This window comes from Euleptes europaea, chromosome 1 (assembly GCF_029931775.1).
Source record: "Euleptes europaea isolate rEulEur1 chromosome 1, rEulEur1.hap1, whole genome shotgun sequence".
Taxonomy (NCBI): domain Eukaryota; kingdom Metazoa; phylum Chordata; class Lepidosauria; order Squamata; family Sphaerodactylidae; genus Euleptes; species Euleptes europaea.
Window position 1 is genome coordinate 30,540,213 of NC_079312.1, and position 20,304 is coordinate 30,560,516.

The 20,304-nt window shown below is 47.7% G+C and overlaps 1 protein-coding gene across 1 annotated transcript in view; it reads left to right on the forward strand.

Moving 5' to 3' along the window:
* The window catches only part of LOC130474923 (laminin subunit beta-2-like), a 99,255-nt gene that overhangs the window by 36,647 nt on the left and 42,304 nt on the right, over positions 1-20,304 (forward strand). The window contains exons 9-17 of the mRNA XM_056846618.1: positions 1,679-1,799; positions 3,127-3,315; positions 4,852-5,031; positions 6,434-6,546; positions 6,953-7,032; positions 7,989-8,145; positions 8,962-9,114; positions 10,204-10,362; positions 12,601-12,722. Coding sequence (XP_056702596.1) covers positions 1,679-1,799; positions 3,127-3,315; positions 4,852-5,031; positions 6,434-6,546; positions 6,953-7,032; positions 7,989-8,145; positions 8,962-9,114; positions 10,204-10,362; positions 12,601-12,722 — 1,274 coding nt within the window. The remainder of the gene's footprint in view (positions 1-1,678; positions 1,800-3,126; positions 3,316-4,851; positions 5,032-6,433; positions 6,547-6,952; positions 7,033-7,988; positions 8,146-8,961; positions 9,115-10,203; positions 10,363-12,600; positions 12,723-20,304) is intronic.

The window sequence follows — 20,304 nt, forward strand, 5'->3', positions numbered from 1 at the left end:
GTATTTCTTGTATGATTCCTCCTGCCCTGTTATGTGTTGTTTTTTTTCCCTGTAGGCAAGAATAGCAGAGGTTAAAAGGGCTGTATTTCATACATAATAATTGTATTAGACCAGGGGCTAGTTTTTTGTGGAGCAAAAGAGGAAGGCATGTACAAAGTGAAGTAATCCCAAACCTACCCAAAGGAAATTCTGCCCAGCCCCTTTTAAGAAGCCTTTTGCAGAAATTAGTTACAGGGCTTTTCAGGTACACAAACATCAGGGTTAGAAACGTAAAGGGGGGGGGGAGATTCTGAAGATGCCAGGGTTGCCAACTTCCAGGTGGGTAGAGCAATCTTAAATATATAACCTGTGCCAGTATTAAGGATACTTTATAGAAGAGGCAGCACGAAGGCTCATAAATCAATAGTACATAATAGGAAATTATACACTTTGCATCTTTTATTACAAGGCAATTCCAGCATTACTCCATGCTGTTGCCTGAACACAGTTCAACACAATAACAAAAATCCCCTAACTACCTAAGACAACCTGACAACATAAAACATACAAGGGAAAAGAATTGCAATTTGGTAACGACTCGAGAAGGTCCAAGTCATAGACAAGCAACCACGTCCTGCACCCAATCTTGGCCTCGAAGGTTCCAAATGGTGCCCAAAGGTCCAATTCCTTCTAGGGTGCAGAAAGGTCCAGGGGAGAGCCCCAAGGCAAAACAATACAATTAGTGCCACGGGATAAATTGGGTGCGCATTCTACAGTCTAGGACTAGACGCACAAGTTGGGCTTCAGAAGGCATCCTACAGCATGCAGTAAAAATGAAATTGACATGCATTAGGAGCCTATAAACTTTGAATGAGCTGACGAAGCGTAGCGAAACGTGCTACAGCTGGCTACAAGTTCTCTTCAAGTTTATTGTTTTGCCTTGGGGCTCTCCCCTGGACCTTTCTGCACCCTAGAAGGAATTGGACCTTTGAGCACCATTTGGAACCTTCGAGGCCAAGATTGGGTGCAGGACGCGGTTGCTTGTCTTTGACTTGGACCTTCTCGCGTTGTTACCGAATTGCAATTCTTTTCCCTTGTATGTTTTATGTTGTCAGGTTGTCTTAGGTAGTTAGGGGATTTTTGTTATTGTGTTGAACTGTGTTCAGGCAACAGCATGGAGTAATGCTGGAATTGCCTTGTAATAAAAGATGCAAAGTGTATAATTTCCTATTATGTACTATTGATTTATGAGCCTTCGTGCTGCCTCTTCTATAAACTTCCAGGTGGGGCCTGGAGATCTCCTAGAATTACAACTGATCTCCAGATGACAGCCATTAGTCCCCGTGGAGAAAATGCTTTGGAGAGTGCACTCTATGGCATTATACCCCCCTGAGCTCCCTCCCCTCCCCAAACCTCATCCTCCCCAGGCTCCACCCCCAAATCTCAAGGAATTTCCCAACCCAGAGTTGGCAACCCTAGCAGATGCTACTAGACTCTGTGGTAGGATTGCAGTCATGCAAATTACCAAGCCCCCTGATTATATGATCATCAGCCACTATTTAACTCTCGTGGGCTCATGGGACCTTTTGAAATCTGCATCTTGAGTAGCAGACTACTCTGATCCTACTGAACCATGCCAGTAGGCAGGCTCTGAATGCACCCCCATTCACCCCCGTCCTATCTCTTTCTTCTGCTCCAGATCCATGGGCGGTGTGTGTGCAAACATCACACCAAGGGCTTCAACTGTGAGCTCTGCAAGGACTTCTACCAGGAGTTGCCATGGAGACCAGCTGAGGCCTACAATCCGCATGCCTGCCGGGGTGAGACACATTGACTTTTTATGTTTACATGGAGCTACCCTGAAGTGAAGCTGTGGGAACCAACAGAAGCACATTTACCCCCAGGAAAGAGGAGCCAATGTGTTTAGAAAGTATAGCACCCATTGTTTCAAAGTTGAAAAAGAGGTGGTTTTTATATGCCGACTTTCTCTACCACTTAAGGGAGAATCAAACCGGCTTGCAGTCACCTTCCCTTCCCAACACAGACCCCCTGTGAGGTGGGTGGGGCTGAGAGAGCTGTGACTAGCCCAAGGTCACTCAGCTGGTTTCATGTGGAGGAGTGGGGAAACCAACCCGGTTCACCAGATTAGCCTCTGCTGCTCAGGTGGAGGATAGGGTTGCCAGGTCCCTCTTCACCCCCAGCAGGAGGATTTTGGGGCAGAGCCTGAGGAGAGCGGGGTTTGGGGAGGGGAGGGATTTCAATGCCATAGAGTCCAATTGCCATAGCGGCAGGTGAACAGTTTCCTCAGGTGAACTGATCTCTATTGGCTGGAGATCAGTTGTAATATCAGGAGATCTCCAGCTAGTACCTGGAGGTTGGCAACCCTAGTGGAGGAGTGGGGAACCAAACCCGGTTCTCCAGATCCACCGCTCCAAACCACCGCTCTTAACCACTACACCACGCTAGCTCTCACGCTGACTGGGAGGCCCCAGTGTGGCAGGTCAGATGGTGGGCTGGTTCCCCCCCCCCCGAGTTATTTAGGTAACCCTGTAATAAGGGCTGCTGCCTCAGATCCCTTAGGCCAGCGGTTCCCAAATGTTTCGGGCCACCGCCTACCCTTGGTTCCACAAACTCAACCCCAGCGCCCCCTACCCTATCCTATAAAAAGCTTTATTCAAAATATGGGTTTGCATGGTGCACTAAAGAAGATAATAACAATAAAATTTCAAAACAGTAACAATTAATTACACATCAATTCAAAATCAAATTCAATCTTTTTAGTTGAAATTTGTTCAACAAAACTGATGGAACTTGATCCAGTGGTCCCAGCTCTTGAAAGTCTGGAAAAAAATTCTGATGGCTTCCACCAAATTTGCCAGCATGGTGCCATAGCTTGATCTATTGTAAATTAGTGAACCACACAGTTGAAGGGGCCCACCTGTAGCACCCCCCCCCCGCTGCCCCTTTGCCTCTTAGAGCCCCCCTAGGTAATCCCAGCGTCCCCCAGGGGGTGGTACTGCCCACTTTGGGAACCACTGCCTTAGGCAATGTCACAGGAGACGGATGGGTGAGTGGAGCTTGGACGTTGGAACTGGTACAAGTCAGGTAGCGTCTTGCCAATTAACGGTGTCCTTGGTTGCTTTGCAGAGTGCAACTGCAACGAACACTCACACAAGTGTCACTTCGACATGGCCGTGTACCTGGCCACAGGCAACGCCAGCGGCGGGGTCTGCGACGAGTGTCAACACAACACCATGGGCCGCCACTGCCAGTTCTGCAAGCCCTTCTACCATCGGAACCCGCTGGCTGACATCCGGGCCAGCACCGCTTGCATCCGTGAGCGTCGCCTTTTTTCGTTCACCCTCCAAATCGTGTTTTTTTTTAATTAACAGATTAGGCCATCGTGTATCTGAAGTGACCAAATATATCTGGATTGGGAAATATGTAGATCTTTATGTAGTGGGGAACTAAGCAGCCTTCTCACACTGCTTGGTCAAGCCTTCTGTGTAACTGGAAAGCTGAGGTGTTGTCAGTTGTTCAAAGATTTTTCACTTGGTTTGCAAAGGGCTTCTGGTGTCCTGGATCCCCTGCCTCACCCTTTCTTCCTAGGGTTGCCAGGTCACTCTTTGCCACTGGTGGGAGGTTTTTAGGGCGGAGCCGGAGGAGGGTGTGGTTTGGGGAGGGGAGAGACTTCAGTGCCATAGAGTCCAATGGCCAAAGCGGCCATTTTCTCCAGGTGAACTGATCTCTATCGGCTGGAGATTCGTTGTAATAGCAGGAGACTTCCAGTTAGTACCTGGAGGTTGGCAACCCTATTTCCTCCTCTCTGTCACTTTCTCTGCTGAGAGTAGCTACAGGCTTGGCAGAGAAAGTAATAGTAGCCCCTTTAAGGGCCAGAAGGAGAGAGAGGAATGGTGAGCTGTCCTGCACCATTTTGAAAGCAGAGTTTTAGCTACAGAAGGCCCCCCCCTAGGGTTGCCAGGCCCCTCTTTGCTACTGGCGGGACGTTTTTGGGGTGGAGCCTGAGGAGGGTGGGGTTTAGGGAGGGGAGGAACTTCAGTGCCATAGAGTCCAATTGCCAAAGCAGCCATTTTCTCCAGGTGAACTGATCTCTACCTGCTGGAGATCAGTTGTAATAGCAAAAGATCTCCAGCTAGTACCTGGAAGTTGGCAACGCTAGCCCCCCCCCCAGTGGCGAAAGGATAGGGTTGCCAGCTCCGGGTTGGGAAATACCTGGAGATTTGGGGAGCAGAGCCTGAGGAGGACAGGGTTTGGAGAGGGGAGGGACTTCAATGCCATAGAGTCCAATTTCCAAAGCGGCCATTTTCTCCAGGGAAACTGATTTCTGTCGGGAGATCAGTTGTAATAGCGGGAGATCTCCAGCCACCACCTGGAAGTTGGCAACCCTACAAATGGTGGAACATCAGATGTATGTTCCACCTGCAACTGTCCCACAGTTTCCTCTTGGAACTAGATCAAAGTTGGTTTCGTTTGGTCCAGTTTAAAGGGGAAAGCACTGGGAAGCCCACAGGCCATGTTCAAAATGAGCATGACATCATGTGATTGTTCCCATTTTCCTGTACACATGGAGCTATGGACTATACAACAGTTGGGATCCCAATTAATTTAATTTTGAAATTGTATCTGAAGAAATACCTTGATCTGTGTCTTGTGCATGTGGAAAAGGTAGTAGGGTAGTACAATCGCTTTTATTTCACGCGAGCCGACAGCAAGCAATAATATTAGCATTTTGCTTACGCAAGGACTGTTGCGTGTGTGGAACTCTTTTGTGGGATCCAACCCTATGCCACCCAGGATGCTCGCTGTCCACTGTAATGTATACCTCTTCCCTTCTTCTCTTTTGTCCCACAGCCTGTGACTGTGACCCTGTGGGCTCTTTGGATGGTGGCGTGTGTGATAGCCACACCGATGCAATGCTGGGCATGATCGCTGGGCAGTGCCGTTGCAAAGAGAATGTCAAGGGGATGCGCTGTGACAGCTGCAAAGAAGCCTTTTACGGACTGAGCCGCAATGACCCTCAAGGGTGCCAGCGTTAGTATCGGTGACTGCCTGGGGTGATGTTGTGGGGGGCAGGTGTTCCATTCTTTACTAATTTATTCACGAACTTTATACCCTGCCTTTCTGCCCTCATCAGGGCCACCAAGGTGGCTAAAAATTAACAAAATGCACAATAAAGCGTGTCTTTAAAACCATTTATACCAAACAAAAACATGTAATTAAAACAACTGAAACCAAGCTAAAATGCACATACAAAAACATAAAAACAACAAAACACAGGGCAGGAAGGAGAGATCACTGAGGTAAAGCCAGACAAAATAAAAAAGCCCCACCCACTGGCAGAAGACAGCAAAAGAAGGGGACAGGAAAGTCTCTCTGGGAAGGGAGTTCCAGTGTTTTGGTGCTGACCAAGAAGGCCCTCCCTCAGGTTGCCACCTGCCTAATCTCAGAAGGAGGGGTCTGTGGAAACAGGGCCTCAAAAGATGGCTGTAGTGGTCAGGTGGGTTCATAAGGGGGTAGGCAGTCCTTCAGGTATGCTGGTTCCAAGCCATACAGGATTTTAAATGTCAATACATGCACCTCGAATTGTGCCCAGAAACAGATTGGGAGCCAGTGAAGATGGGTCAAGACTGGAGTGTCATATTCCCTATGACCCACTCCAGTCAACACCCTGGCTGCAGCATTCTGCACCAATTACAGTTTCCTAGCACTTTTCAAGGGCAGCCCTATGTAGAGCACATGGTAGTAATCTAATCTAGTTGTAACCAGGGCACGTGCCACAGTGGCCAGATCTTTTCTGACCAGGAAAGACCAAAGCTGGTAAAAGACACTCCTGGCCACCGCTGCCACCTGTTTTTCCTACAGTAGGCCTGTGTCCTTTATGTAAAACTATCCATTTGAAGTAAAGCAAGACAAGTATTAGAAAAAATTGGATGACCTTGGTCCATGTGCAGAACCTTGGTTGCAGAAACTGTGTGGGGCAGAGCATTGATAGCCAGCATGGTGTAGTGGTTTGGAGCGGTGGACTCTGATCCTGAGAACTGGGTTTGATTTCTCCACTCCTCCACATGAGCGGTGGAGGCTAATCTGGTGAACCGGGTTGGTTTCCCCACTCCTATGCATGATGCCAGCTGGGTGACCTTGGGCTAGTCACACTCTCTCAGCCCCCACCTACCTCACAGGGTGTCTGTTGTGGGGAGGGGAAGGTAAGGTGATTGTAAGCCGGTTTGAGTCTCCCTTAAGTGGTAGAGAAAGTCGACATATAAAAAACAACTCTTCTTCTTCTGAGTAGGGAGAGCTCAGAATTCTGCCCCCTTTGAGCCTGTTCAACAGGGCTAGGAGAAAAAGGGGTTGGTGGAATAGCCTTGTAGCAGGCACAGCTGAATTAAAAATCAACACCGGGCTGCCCAGTAAGTGCAGGCGTGTGTGTTCTCAGCCTGCAGGTGTGACCCTCGTGGGATCATCGCAGGTAGCAGTCCGTGCGACCACATCAGCGGCGACTGCTACTGCAAGCGTTTCGTTACTGGGCGATATTGCAACCAGTGTTTGGTGAGTCAGCGCTATACCATTCGAGTCTGTGCTTGTGTGCCAGCGTGGTGTAGTGGTTAAGAACGGTGGTTTGGAGTGGTGGAGTCTGATCTGGAGAACCGGGTTTGATTCCCCACTCCTCCACATGAGCGGCGGAGGCTAATCTGGTGAACTGGATTTGTTTCCCAACTGCTACACACGAAGCCAGCTGGGTGACCTTGGGCAAGTCATTCTCTCTCAGCCTCACCTACCTCACAGGGTGTCTGTTCTGGGGAAGGGAAGGGAAGGTGATTGTAAGCCGGTTTGATTCTCCCTTAAGTGGCAGAGAAAGTCAGCATATAAAAACCAACTCTTCTTCTTCTTGTCCTCCTGCCTGTGCTATGGATCCAATCTCCTTTCTGGATTTGATGGTCCTTCTCCTCCGCAGCTTGAATACTGGGGGCTGAGCTATGACATGACTGGATGCCGAAGCTGCGCTTGTGATTTTGGAGGTGCCTACAGCAACAGGTAGGAGTGGAATGGACATGAGCAGATGGGGGAAACGGGGCCGTGTGGCTTGGGGAATGGAAGGGGACTAGCATAGGGATGGCCAACTTGGGTATTTTGGGAGTAAGTATTCCCCTGAGCACTGGCCTTGGGGCTGGAAGTGTATTTTGTGAAGTACCTAGTGCATTTCTCCCTATATCTTATAATGTTCAGAAATTGCTTGCACAATGTCTTGAGCAAGCAGAAAAGCAGTTCAGGATACTCTGTGTTTAAGTTAGGACAAAGTGCTAGCATGAGGGTTTTTTACATTTCGGCTTGCACAAGAACCCTAGCGCCTTCGGTTGCTGATTTAAGAGTAGCAGTTCTCTTACAAAGGGATTTCAGAGGGAGATTAGAAAGAGAGACTGCTGAATTACAACTAATAATGAAGCTTAAAACAATGCATTCTCCTGGATTGAACAGAAATCTGGGATTCCTGTCTCATTACCATTGCTGATTTGTCCACGCCTACTACTCCTCTGCATATTACACCTAATCTGATCACACCTACTAATGCCATTTACCTGCTATTGACTTTTACATGCTATTGCCATTGGGTGTCTGAACTAACTTTTCTCAACTTAAGGACAGATGGACTCACATTCCAGATGTATCTGAAGAAGTGAGCTGTGGCTCATGAAAGCTCATACCCTACCAGAAAATATTTTTGTTAGTCTTTAAGGTGCTACTGGACTCTTGCCCTTTTCTACTACTGCAGACAGACTAACACAGCTACCCACTGTGAATTGTCAGAAATTTTGTTAGTCTTTAAGGTGCTACTGGATTCTTGCTCTTTTCTACTCCTAGCGCGTATGAAAACCTTCTTGTGGATCTAAACCAACATTTTCCCCTTATGAGTGGAACTGTGGAGTACACATGAGTTTAACTATGTACCCTGATTTTACCTGCTATGTGGTTATTTTCCCATCCATCTCCAGGTGCTCCACAGACGATGGGCAGTGCCCTTGTCGCGCCAACCTCATGGGCCGCCAGTGCAGCGAAGTGCAGCCTGGGTTTTTTTGCATGCCCCTGGACTACTATATGTATGAAGCAGAGCATGCCACGGGCCACCCGCCGACCCATCATGGTCTGCCGGTCAGTGCATGGGAGGGGTGAAGGGGGGAGCCAGATTTGGGGAAAGAGGATGCGACTTCCTGGACTGTGTACAGAAGGGGTTGTAGCTAGAAAGGCCTTGTGGTTTGCATGACGGCAAAGGGGCTGTCGCCTCTGTTTTTTCACAGGATTTGTCTAAAGGGCTTGTGTACAGGGTATTTCTTGTTTCCCTAGGAGCACAGTCTTCTATAAGGACTATACCGCCAGATGGGACCTGAAAGTTATCCAGTCTCACCCCCTCCCATTCTAAATTAGGACCTTAATCATTCTAACAAATCCATCTCGAGAAGGACTCTGGAGAGGCAGCATGTCTACAAAATAAATAAACTCTGCTTCCCACAGTTTATTACAGATAAACAAGCACCATCCAAACTGTAGGGGTCTCTAGGGGTATGTGGGGGAGGTAGTTATGAATTTCCTGCATTGTGCAGGGGGTTGGACTAGATGACCCTGGTGGTCCCTTCCAACTCTATGATTCTATGTAAATGTTCACAAAAGGAGAGTGTGATGAAAAAGGCACGCCACCACAGAGTTTATCAACAAACAAGTTTTGCAAAACGATCCAGCTGGCTCAAGCAAGTGAGCCAGACCACACATGATAGGGAGATTCCATTTCCTCCCCCTTTGCTTCTGCGCTGTGGCCACTCCTGTTCTGCAACTGTCAGCCTCGGCACCTGTCAAAGCCCCCTTTGGTTGTTGAACGGCTGAGGAGGGAGGAGCGCAAACCATGGGTGTCAGCAGATGCAAGCTACTGAGGGCGCAGCGGAGACGTGACTTTCTTTTCCCTCTCTGTTGCAGGGGGCCTTGCGTCCCGAGGCTCCTGCCGACTGTGTGGAATATTACAACGGGGTCCAGAATGGGCGCAAAGTGAGGTTGCGACGCCAGCACAGCACTGTCAGGCTCTTGCAGCAGAGAGCAGCACTCCGACGAGCCCGGCAGCTTCAGCAAAAGGTGTGCAATTGAAGGGGAATGAAGTGGTCTGGCAGAGAGAGGTTGCTGGGATGAAATTATGGAGGGCATAACTGCCCTATGAGGAACGGTTAAAATGCTTAGGGCTGTTCAGCTTGGAAAGAAGGTGGTTAAGGGGAGACATGATAGAGGTCTATAAAATTATACATGGTATGGAGAGAGAGAACAGGGTGAAGCTTTTCTCCCTTTCTCATAATACCAGGACGCGGGGTCATCTGCTGAAGCTGGAGAGTGAGAGATTCAAAACAGATAAAAGGAAGTATTTCTTCACACAATGCATAGTTAAATTGTGGAACTCCCTGCCCCACGATGTGGTGATGGCTGCCAACTTGGAAGGCTTTAAGAGGGGAGTGGACATGTTCATGGAGGAGAGGGCTATCCATGGCTACTAATCAAAATGGATACTAGTCATGATGCATACGTATTCTCTCCAGGATCAGAGGAGCATGCTCATTATATTAGGTGCTGTGGAACACAGGCAGGACAATGCTGCTGCAGTCGTCTTGCTTGTAGGCTTCCTAGAGGCACCTGGTTGGCCACTGTGTGAATGGATTACTGGACTTGATGGGGCCTTGGTCTGATCCAGCATGGCCTTCCTTATGTTCTTATGTTCCAAATAAAGGAGAGGAGGCCATGGGGAGATGGACCATTGGCTGGCTTGCTCCTGAGGGCCACTTAGTGTTGCTGGTCCAAAAGTTGTGCATGGGCGGGTGGGGGGTATTTGGCCTTCATTATGGAGGACATTATTTTGGGAAGAAGATGGGGGATGGGGGTAGGGTTGCCAGACCCAGCAGCTGGGGATGGGGGCAGGGTTGCCAGACCCAGGTTGGGAAACTCCTGGAGATTTGGGGATGGAGTCTGGGGAGGACAAGGACCCCGGTGGGTTACAATGCCATACAGTCCACCCTCCAAAACATCATTTTCCCCCAGGGGAATTTATCTCTGTAGTCTGGAGATTAGATGTAATTCTGCGGGATCCCCAGGTCCTACCTGGAGGCTGGCATCCCTAGTGGGCAAGGCTGGGAGGAATGCGCAGCTATGGCTTTGCTGACCCCGTGTTCTTACCCACAGCCCGACGTGGAAGTTGTGCAGCGTGAACACACAGGTCACATGATCACCTGGACCGGCCCAGGCTTTGCACGTGTCCGGGATGGAGCTGGCTTATCCTTCCACATTGACGACATTCCCTACCCCATGGAGTACGACATTCTGTTGCGCTATGAGCCAGAGGTGCGTGGAAGGGCCTGGAGAGGGGACGGTGTGTATTTGTTGTGGAGGGAGGGGAGGGTATGATCACATCTGTGGTGTTTGTGATCAGACCTTTGGCAAGCATGTGAAATGGCAACAAGAACAACAATATTAATAAAAATAAAATTTTATTTATATCCCACCCTCTCCCAACAATGCCAGGCTCAGAGCAGCTAATAACGCAGACAAAATGCAATACATAATATAATACATAAATCCACTACCTAAAATACTGTACATAAAATCATCATAACGCTGAGTGTTTAAACAAATAAGTCTAATCTGTGGCACCTAAATAACTACCCCAACAGGGAGGGATGCAAGAACATTTCTACATTTTTTACTAGTAATAATTCTTAGCATTTATATAGCACTTTAACCCAATACTCTGAGCCTATCATATAAAATAATTCTTATAACTTTACAAAGCAGTTAGTATTATTATCAGCCATATGCTGACTGGGGGGCTGGAAGCAGGAACTTCTAAACACACAGCTCCAGAGGACAGAAGCCTTGTCTGATTAAAGAGCCGATTTGCATCACCATTCAGTGGAAGATCAACAAAGAGCCCGTAGACAAGACCCTTTTTTTCAAAACTGAAAATATGCAGCCAAACAATACTGATCATTAATGTACTGATTAATAATCCATAAGATTTCTGTGGCTCAGACACTGATTGTTGTGAGTCCTTTATTAGGAAGTGGCACACACCACCGTCTCGCAATAAGTAATAAATATTCGCAAGAGCACCCTGTGCAACTGATCTAGTACACTGGCATAAATCTGTGTGTGGTTTGCGGCTAGATTACTGGCAGCTGGTCACCTGTATAATTTCCCTTTTGGTAAAGCATCTGCCCCGTGGCGCAGAGTGGTAAGCTGCTGTACTGCAGTCAAAAGCTTTGCTCACGGCCTGAGTTCTATTCTTACAGAAGTCGGTTTCAGGTAGCCGGCTCAAGGTTGACTTAGCCTTCCATCCTTTCGAGGTTGGTAAAATGAGTACCCGGCTTGCTGGGGGTCAAGTGTAGACGACTGGGGAAGGCAATGGCAAACCACCCTGTAAACATAGTCTGCCTAATAAACATTGGGATGTGACATCACCCCATGGGTCAGGAATGACCCAGTGCTTGCACAAGGGACTACCTTTATCTTTAAAGCATCTCTGGGATGCCCTTTAGTCCCACAAAAATCTTTTCCTACTATACTTCCCTTCCCCCCTTCACATAGTGGTTATTCTGGTGGTGGAACATGCCATCAAGTTGCACCTGATTTATGGAGCTCCCTTAGGGTTTTTGAGACAAGGGACAAAACAGAGGTGGTTTGCCATTGGATTCCTCTGTGTAGCGACCCTGGTATTCCTTAGTGGTCTCTCATCCGAGTACTAACCAGGACCGACCCTTCTTAACTTCCAAGATCTGATGAGATGGTGTTAGCCTGGGCTATCCAGGTCAGGGCTCGGTTATTCTAGTTATTCTGGTTATTCCCCCCTTGCCATCCAATAGGCCTGAACATAAAGATTTCATTTTCTTTTTTAAAGAGCCGTATTTGGTTCTGTACGGAGCACCGCATTTGGCTTTGTAGCCAAAGTTTGCAGACTTGTACTCTGAACCACCGCACTACTCTGGCTCTTTCTGTAGTTTGACATGCTTATTGCTGTAACTACGGAAGGGGTAGCAGAAGGTATTGGGGAGAAGACTGGTTTTGAGGCCTTCCACTGTGGAGACTGACTTTTCTCTGGGCCTGCTTCCTTAGAAGGTAGGGTTGCCAGGTCCCTCTTTGCCACCAGTGGGAGATTTTTCGGGGGGAGCTTAAGAAGGACAGGGTTTGGGGAGGGGAGGGTCTTCAATGCCATAGAGTCCAGTTGCCAAAGCAGCCATTTTCCCCAAGTGAACTGATCTCTATCGGCTGGAGATCAATTGTAATAGCAGCTAGTACTTGGAGGTTGGCAACCCTATTAGTTGGGTTGCCAGCTCCAAGTTTGGAAATACCTGGAGATTTTGGGGGTGGAGCCTGAGGAGGGCAGGGTTTTGTGAGGGGGAGGGACTTCAGTAGGGTATAGTGCCGCAGGGTATAATGCCATAGAGTCCACCTTCCAAAGCAGCCATCGTCTCCAGGCAAACCGATCTCTGTCGACTGGAGATCAGCTGTAGTAGTGGGAGATCTCCAGCCACCCCCTGGAGGTTGGCGACCCTATTTCTTAGACCCAATTTGTCTCCTTTTCAGTCTACAGAGGATTGGGAGGCCGTCGTCAGTGTCAGCTCCCAAGTTTTACCCATGAGCCCGCGCTGTGGCAACGTGCTGCCTTCGGAGCAGAAATACCGGGAGAGCCTGCCTCATAGTTCCAGGTGATGCTGAGGGGAGGCGAGCCAGCCTAACTGATTGGGGGGGGGGGGGGAGAGGTCTGCCCTACTGCTGGTGAGACCAAGGGAGACCCACATAATACAAATGCAAAGTTCTCATGCAAATCAAGTCCAGGCTGATCGCTTCCTTACCAAACCAAGAGGTTGGACTGTGAGTATGATGTGTAGGATGTGAGGTTAGGCGGGTATCTCCTACCTCCCTCACCGCTCCTTGTGCGTCCCTCCTGAAGCTGTGCACTCGGTGGAAGAGGATGACCATCCCAGATAGAAGGAGTGTACCGTTCTTCGGTCAAGAGAGTATGATGTGTGACTGAACAAGGTTGGCCAACTTCTCTATTCTCAGGGTCTGAAGCGCATTTTGCTGCGTCACTTCATCTCTTTTGGGACGATGCAATATTAAACGGAAGCTCTGTCACATCCAGATAACGTCTGAAAAACAAATTCTTATGTGTGAAATTTTAGGTAAACGTTTCAGTCCTAATAATTAAGTGCCGTTAAGTCACAGCTGCCTTATCACGACCCCTCAGGGCAAGAAATGAGCAGAGGTCATTCACTGCCTGACTGGTGGTCTCCCATCCAAGGGCTAACCAGGGGTGACGCTGCTTAGCTTCCAAGGGCTCTTCAGGCTTAATTATTTAAAAGATCTGTTTGATCCCAGGGTCCAAATAAAAGAGCTTGGGCAGAGGAGGGGGATGTGGCCTAGAAACTGCTAGTTGTCCATCTAACATATATTGACCAGCTGTCCATGTAACATGCGTATCTGTAAGTGGGTTTATAGGAAGTTTTATCAGTAGGAGTCCTCATCCCCCCCACAGGTTGATGAAACGGGCAGAAATAATCCTCCCACAAAGACATCAAATATGAAATACTCATTTCAAATCACTATTCAAAATAGGTGAAAGCTCTGAAAATACAAGTGGGAAACCTTCGTGACTGCGTTCCATCTCTTGCAGTTTATGTTTTGGCACACCTGCCATTTTCCGTGAGGAAACAAATGATTTTTCTGTCATCTGCGCATTTGCTATTGGATTGACTGAGCATTTAGTATAATTAAGTAGAGAGCTTGTGGGTGTTTTGTGGTTAGTAAGTTGTTCGTATTTTGGTTTGGCTGAGGGCCTTCTGTGAGTGCTGGTGGATTTGGGTACTGCGGATCTCAAAGGGAATGGCATTATCTGCTTTCCTCCTCTTCCCTAATTTCTTTCCAAACTGCTTATCATGTGAGAGTTAACTGGAGTTTTCTGCTTGAAGTCTTATCATAGAATCATAGAATTGGAAGGGACCACCAGGGTCATCTAGTCCAACCCCCTGCACAATGTAGGAAATTCACAACTACACCCGGTGACCCCTACTCCATGCCCAGAAGATGGCCAAGATGCCATCTGTAAATTTTAATACTCACCTGATAAATCTGAGGCTCATTCTGAGCACGGGAGATCCTGTCGAATTTTGTAGCCAACACTTGCTTTCCACTGGCATAAGAGCACTAAATGGCATAAGCTAAATTGACTAAACTGAGGCTATCCTACTTTGGTCACATTATGAGAAGACAAGAGTCACTGGAAAAGACAGCCATGCTAAGAAAAGTTGAAGGCAGCAGGAAAAGAGGAAGACCCAACAAGAGATGGATTGACTCTATAAAGGAAGCATGGCCCTCAAGTTGCAAGACCTGAGCAAGGCTATTAAGGATAGGACGTTTTGGAGGACATTGATTCATAGGGTCACCATTAGTCAGAAGCGACTTGATGGCACTTAACACACACAAGAGCACTTCTGCCATCAGAGAAATCATAGAGTTGAAAGGTACCTCCAGGGTCATCTAGTCCAAACCCCTGCACAATGCAGGAAATTTACAACTACCTGCCCTACGCCCCCAGTGACCTCCATGTCTCCATGCCCAGAAGATGGCAACAAAAACCCTCCAAGATCTCTGGCCTGGAGGAAAATTGCTTCCTGACCCCAAAGTGGTGATCGGCATTACCCTGGGCATGTAAGAAATGGCCACGAGAGCCAAGCACTAGCTCAACCCTTCCTGCCCTTCCTCTCATGATGTGCCTATGTTCAGAGAATCAGCATTGCTGTCAGATGGCCATCTAGCCTCTAGGAGTGGAGGCAGTTTCCACCAATTACTTCCCGCCCACTATAGACCTCCACACTGCAACCAGCATTCCTTAGGGTTGCCAGGTCCCTCTTTGCCATCAGCAGGAGGTTTTTGGGGCGGAGCTTGAAGAGGGCAGGGTTTGGGGAGGGGAGGGACTTCAATGCCATAGAGTCCAATTGCCAAAGCAGCCGTTTTCTCCAGGTGAACTGATCTCTATCGGCTGGAAATCAGTTGTAATAGCAGGAGGTCTCCAGCTAGTACCTGGAGGTTGGCAACCCTAGCATTCCTCCTGGGGGGACCCTTGACCCTTGGGGCAGAGTTTCAGGGGGAATGCTGGGAGCACAGATGTGGGAAGTTTCCTCTCTATGAGCTTTATTCCACTTGCAGTTCCTGGATGCAGCCCTGTGTAATTACTTTGTTGAATTGGCACAAATATTCTTCATCAGATGTATTGTTCAGTTAACCTAAAAGCCGCTTTCCATGTCAGCTGCCAAGCAGGTGTACTTTAATGACCATTAGCAAGTTACTCATCCTTTGTAGTTTCAAGACACAGGGCTGATGGAGACAGGGCTCCTTTCTTCCCACTGCCTGCCCAGGCATCGTAAGAAACTCTGCAGCCAGCAAGAGGGCCTTTTTAATGAGGTGCAGCCTTTTGCAGGCGGAAACCCAGAAGCAGGAATCATAACGAGGGACAGCAGCACCGCCATCCTTCCAAGATGAGGAGCTGGTTGTCCCTGCTGTGCTATGCTTTGCCACAGCCTGGGGAAAACAATTGGTACTGACATACTGCTAGAGCACAAACAGAATCTGGGGGGGGGGATCGTTCCATCTTCAAATTTGTTGGTAACTGGTGAGACAGGCAATTTCGGGAGGGGCCGTGGCTCAGCGGTAGAGCATAAGCTTGGCGTGCAGAAGGTCCCATGTTCAATCCCCGGCATCTCCAGTTAAAGGGACTAGGCAAGTAGGTGATGTGAAAGACCTCCACTTGAGACCCTGGAGAGCCGCTGCCGGTCTGAGTAAACAGTACTGACTTTGATGGACCAAGGGTCTGATTCAGTAGAAGGCAGCTTCATGTGTTCAGGAGGCGCGACATCATGTCCGGGTTTTCGCCTGCATATGATGTCAGTGTGTCAAACAAAGTCATTTCCATGTCACAATCAGACTTTTAGGGGAGGAGGCTTGGCTCAGTGGTAGAGCATCTGCTTGGCGTGCAGAAGGTCCCAGGCATATCCAGTTAAAGGGACTAGGCAAGTAGGTTATGTGAAAGACCTCTCCCTGAGACCCTGGAGAGCCGCTGAAAAACCTCTACCTGAGACCCTGCCTGTCTGAGTGGACAGTACTGACTTTGATGGACCAAGGGTCTGATTCAGTATATGGCAACTTCATGTATTCATGTGTTCCCTTCATGGTGTGCCTGCCTCCTTTGCTGGGAAAGCTGGTTTTACTGGCACTCAAGGAACACTGTTATCCCCCTCCCAAACTCTCACCCACTCACGTACTTCTGCGCTACTCTCAAACGAATGAGTAAAATGGTTATGTGTCAGTTCCTACAGCAACATGTGTCCCAAGAGTCCTGTGCGATTCCGGAAGGTTTTAAAAAGGAGTTTTTAAAAAATATAGTTTCTTTAAAAGCCTGCCCATCCTTGCCCTTCCCCATACACATTCACAGAGGTCAATGCAAACTAAACTAGACTGAACCGAATGCCTCAGTCAAAAATAGGGCAAGGCCTTCCTTGATGGTTGAAATAGTTGATGTTCTGTTGATTGTAGCTAGCGCTTTGAAGGAAGCAGTTTAAAGCGCTCCTTTTCAAAAGCGAACGGATACAAAGCTCACTATCTTTTTAAGATGGCAGCAAAGGACTCCTACCCTTCTGCGTAGAATGGCTACCCCACTATTGTCTTTGAACCTCAAGGCAGTTCTAATTTTCTGCTCTAGGGCAGGCTTTGTGCTGATTATCTTGAAAAGCCCTCAGCCGGCACCCCGAGGAAGAAGTCACCGCCACCTTTGGCTTCTCTCTTTTGTTCTGACAAGGGGCGTTCAGACCAGGGAACGCTAATTGAGCTTTCACAAAGGAAAAAGGGAATTAAGCAAAGCTGTCTAGCCTATTGTATGGGCAGCTGATGCACTCCCAGGAGAGGGTGTGTATATGGGGGTGGGATTGGGGGGCAGGTTTGCTGGTTTGAATGGCCACTGACTTGGGAAGGACAATGCAAGCCCTCTCAGGGGTCCTGCTGCCTAGAAGAGTAAATCTTTCAGCCTCTTTGCTAGTCTGTCACACGTTTATTTATTTGTTTGGGGTTGTTTCTACCTGCTTTCCCAGTCTCGGCTCCCAAGGGCTGCCTCCACGGGGGTACCCATGCGTCAAGTCTAATTGCATACAGCAGGGGCTTGACTTGTAAACAACGGATCCCCAACCCATGCTTTAGAAAAGGACTGCTGGAAGCCATGGTGGGCAGAACCCGGCAACCTGTTGAACTTATGTGGACAAATTAAGCTGCCTCATCCCCAAGTCAGGCTGTTGGTCTGTCTGGCTCAGTGCTGTGGCGGGCAGCAGCTCTCCATGGAGATAGAGCACGATGGGTAGCCATGTTAGTCTGCCCATAGCAGTAGAAAAGAGCAAAAGTCCAGTGGCACCTTAAAGACTAACAGAATTTCTGGCAGGGTATGAACTTTCGTGAGTCACAGCTCACTTCTTCAGATACCTTACGAAAGTTCATACCCTGCCAGAAATTTTGTTAGTCTTTAAGGTGCCACTGGACTCTTTTTGCTCTTTTCTACTGCAACAGCTCTCCAGGGCATCAGCACAGAAGGGTCTTTCCCAATGTCTGCTACTCAAGGTCCTTTCGGGGACTGGATACATGCAACTTCCTTGTACTGAGTCAGACTATTTGGTCTATCAAGGTCACTATTGTCTACTCTGACTGGTAGTTACTCTATTGTCTACTCTCCAGGGTCTCAAGCAGTGGCCTTTCACATCACCTACTGCCTGTTCCTTTTACCTAGAAATGTTGGGGACTGAACCTGTGGCGTTTGGTCTGCAAAGCATGTGCCATGCCACTGAGAATGGCTTCTGCCCATATTGTATCAGCCATACATGTGTCTGCCTGCCCCTTGGGCAAGGCTTTATCTTAGGCGTAGTTGTAGCTCTTTGTTTGTCATGTGTGTAGGATTGTGCATGGGGCTGCCAACCTCCAGGTACTAGCTGGAGATCTCCTGCTGTTACAACTGATCTCCAGCCGATTGAGATCAGTTCACCTGGAGAAAATGGCCGCTATGGCATTGAAGTCCCTCCCCTTTCCAAACCCCACCCTTCTCAGGCTCCACCCCAAAATCCTCCTGCTGGTGGCAAAGAGGGACCTGGCAACTCTAGCTGTGCATCATGGGGTTCAGGCCACAGCCTTCACTTGCCTTCACTTGGGCTCATCCCTCTTGCACCAGCACTAGGGTTGCCAGCTCTGTGTTGGGAAATACCTGGAGATTTTTGGGGCGGAGCCTGAGGAGGGCGGGGTTGGGGGAGGGGAGGGACTTCAATGCCATAGACTTCAATGGCCAAAGCGGCCATTTTTCTCCAGGTGAACTGATCTCTATCGGCTGGAGATCCGTTGTAATAGCAGGAGATCTCCAGCTACTACCTGGAGGTTGGCAACCCTAACCTGTGGCTCACTTCTGTGTGTGTTAAGTGCTGTCAAGTCGCTTCCGACTCATGGCGACCCTATGAATGAAAGTCCTCCAAAATGTCCTATCTTTGACAGCCTTGCTCAGATCTTGCAAATTGAAGGCTGTGGCTTCCTTTATTGAGTCCATCCATCTCTTGTTGGGTCTTCCTCTTTTCCTGCTGCCCTCAACTTTTCCTATCATGACGGTCTTTTCCAGTGACTCTTGTCGTCTCATGACTTGACCAAAATACGATAGCCTCCGTTTAGTCATTTTAGCTTCTAGGGTCAGTTCAGGCTTGATTTGATCTATAACCCACTGATTTGTTTTTTTGGCAGTCCACGGAATCTGTAACACTCTCCTCCAACACCACATTTCAAAGGAATCTAATTTCTTCCTATCAGCTTTCTTCACTGTCCAGCTTTCACACCCATACATAGTAATAGGGAATATAATGGCATGAATTAATCTAGTCTTGGTGGCCAGAGTCACATCCTTACACTTCAAAATCTTTTCTAGCTCCTTCATGGCTGCCCTTCCCAGTCTCAATCTCCTTCTAATTTCTTGGCTGCAGTCTCCCTTTTGGTTGATGGTGGAGCCAAGGAATAGAAAGTCTTGGACAATTTCAATTTCCTCATTGTCAACCTTAAAGTTGTGTAATTCTCCTGTAGTCATTACTTTTGTTTTCTTGATGTTCAGCTGTAGTCCTGCTTTGGCACTTTCTCTTTTAACTTTCAGCAGTAGTTGTTTCAAATCTTCACTATTTTCTGCCAATAATGTAGTGTCATCAGCATATCTCAAATTATTAATGTTCCTCCCTCCAATTTTCACTCTAAATCTAATCCAGCTTTCCTAATTATATGTTCTGCATCTAGATTGAAGAGATAGGGAGATAAAATACATCCTTGTCTGACACCTTTGCCAATTGGAAACCATTCCGTTTCTCCATATTCTGTTCTAACTGAGGCCTCTTGTCCAGAGTACAGGTTGCGCATCAAAACGATCAGATGTAGTGGCACACCCATTTCCTTTAAAACCAGCCATAGCTTTTCATGATCCACACAGTTAAAAGCTCTGCTGTAATCTATGAAACACAAGCTGATTTTCTTCTGAAATTCTCTCGTACGCTCCAGTAACCAGCGTATATTTGCAATATGATCTCTAGTGCCTCTTCCTTTTCTGAAACCAGCTTGAACATCAGGCATTTCTCGTTCCATGTATGGTAACAGCCTTTGCTGTAAGATTTTGAGCATCACTTTACTTGCATGAGAAATTAATGCAATGGTCCAATAGTTGTTGCAATCTTTGATGTCTCCTTTCTTGGGAATTGGAATGTAAATGGATCGTTTCCAGTCTGTGGGCCATTTTTTTGTTTTCCATATCTGTTGGCATATTCTTGTCAAGATTTTGATGGACTCCGTTTCTGTGGCTTGGAATAGCTCTATTGATATCCCATCTGGTCCTGGTGATTTGTTTCTCCCAATTGCTCTCAATGCAGCTTTCACTTCACTTTCTAAAACTGTAGGTTCTTCTTCAAAAGATTCTTCTTGGAAAGAATCTTTTATCCTTTCATCTCTTCTGTATAGTTCTTCAGTGTATTGTTCCCACCTTTTCTTTATTTTGTCCTGTTCAGTTAATGTATTTCCATGCTGATCTTTCAGCATGCCGAACCGTGCTTTAAATTTCCCTTTGATTTCTTGGATCTTGTGGAACAGATCTCTTGTTCTTCCTTTTTTGTTGTTCTCTTCTATTTCTTTACACTGGTTATTATAATAGGTCTCTTTATCTCTACGTGCTAGTCACTGGAACGTTGC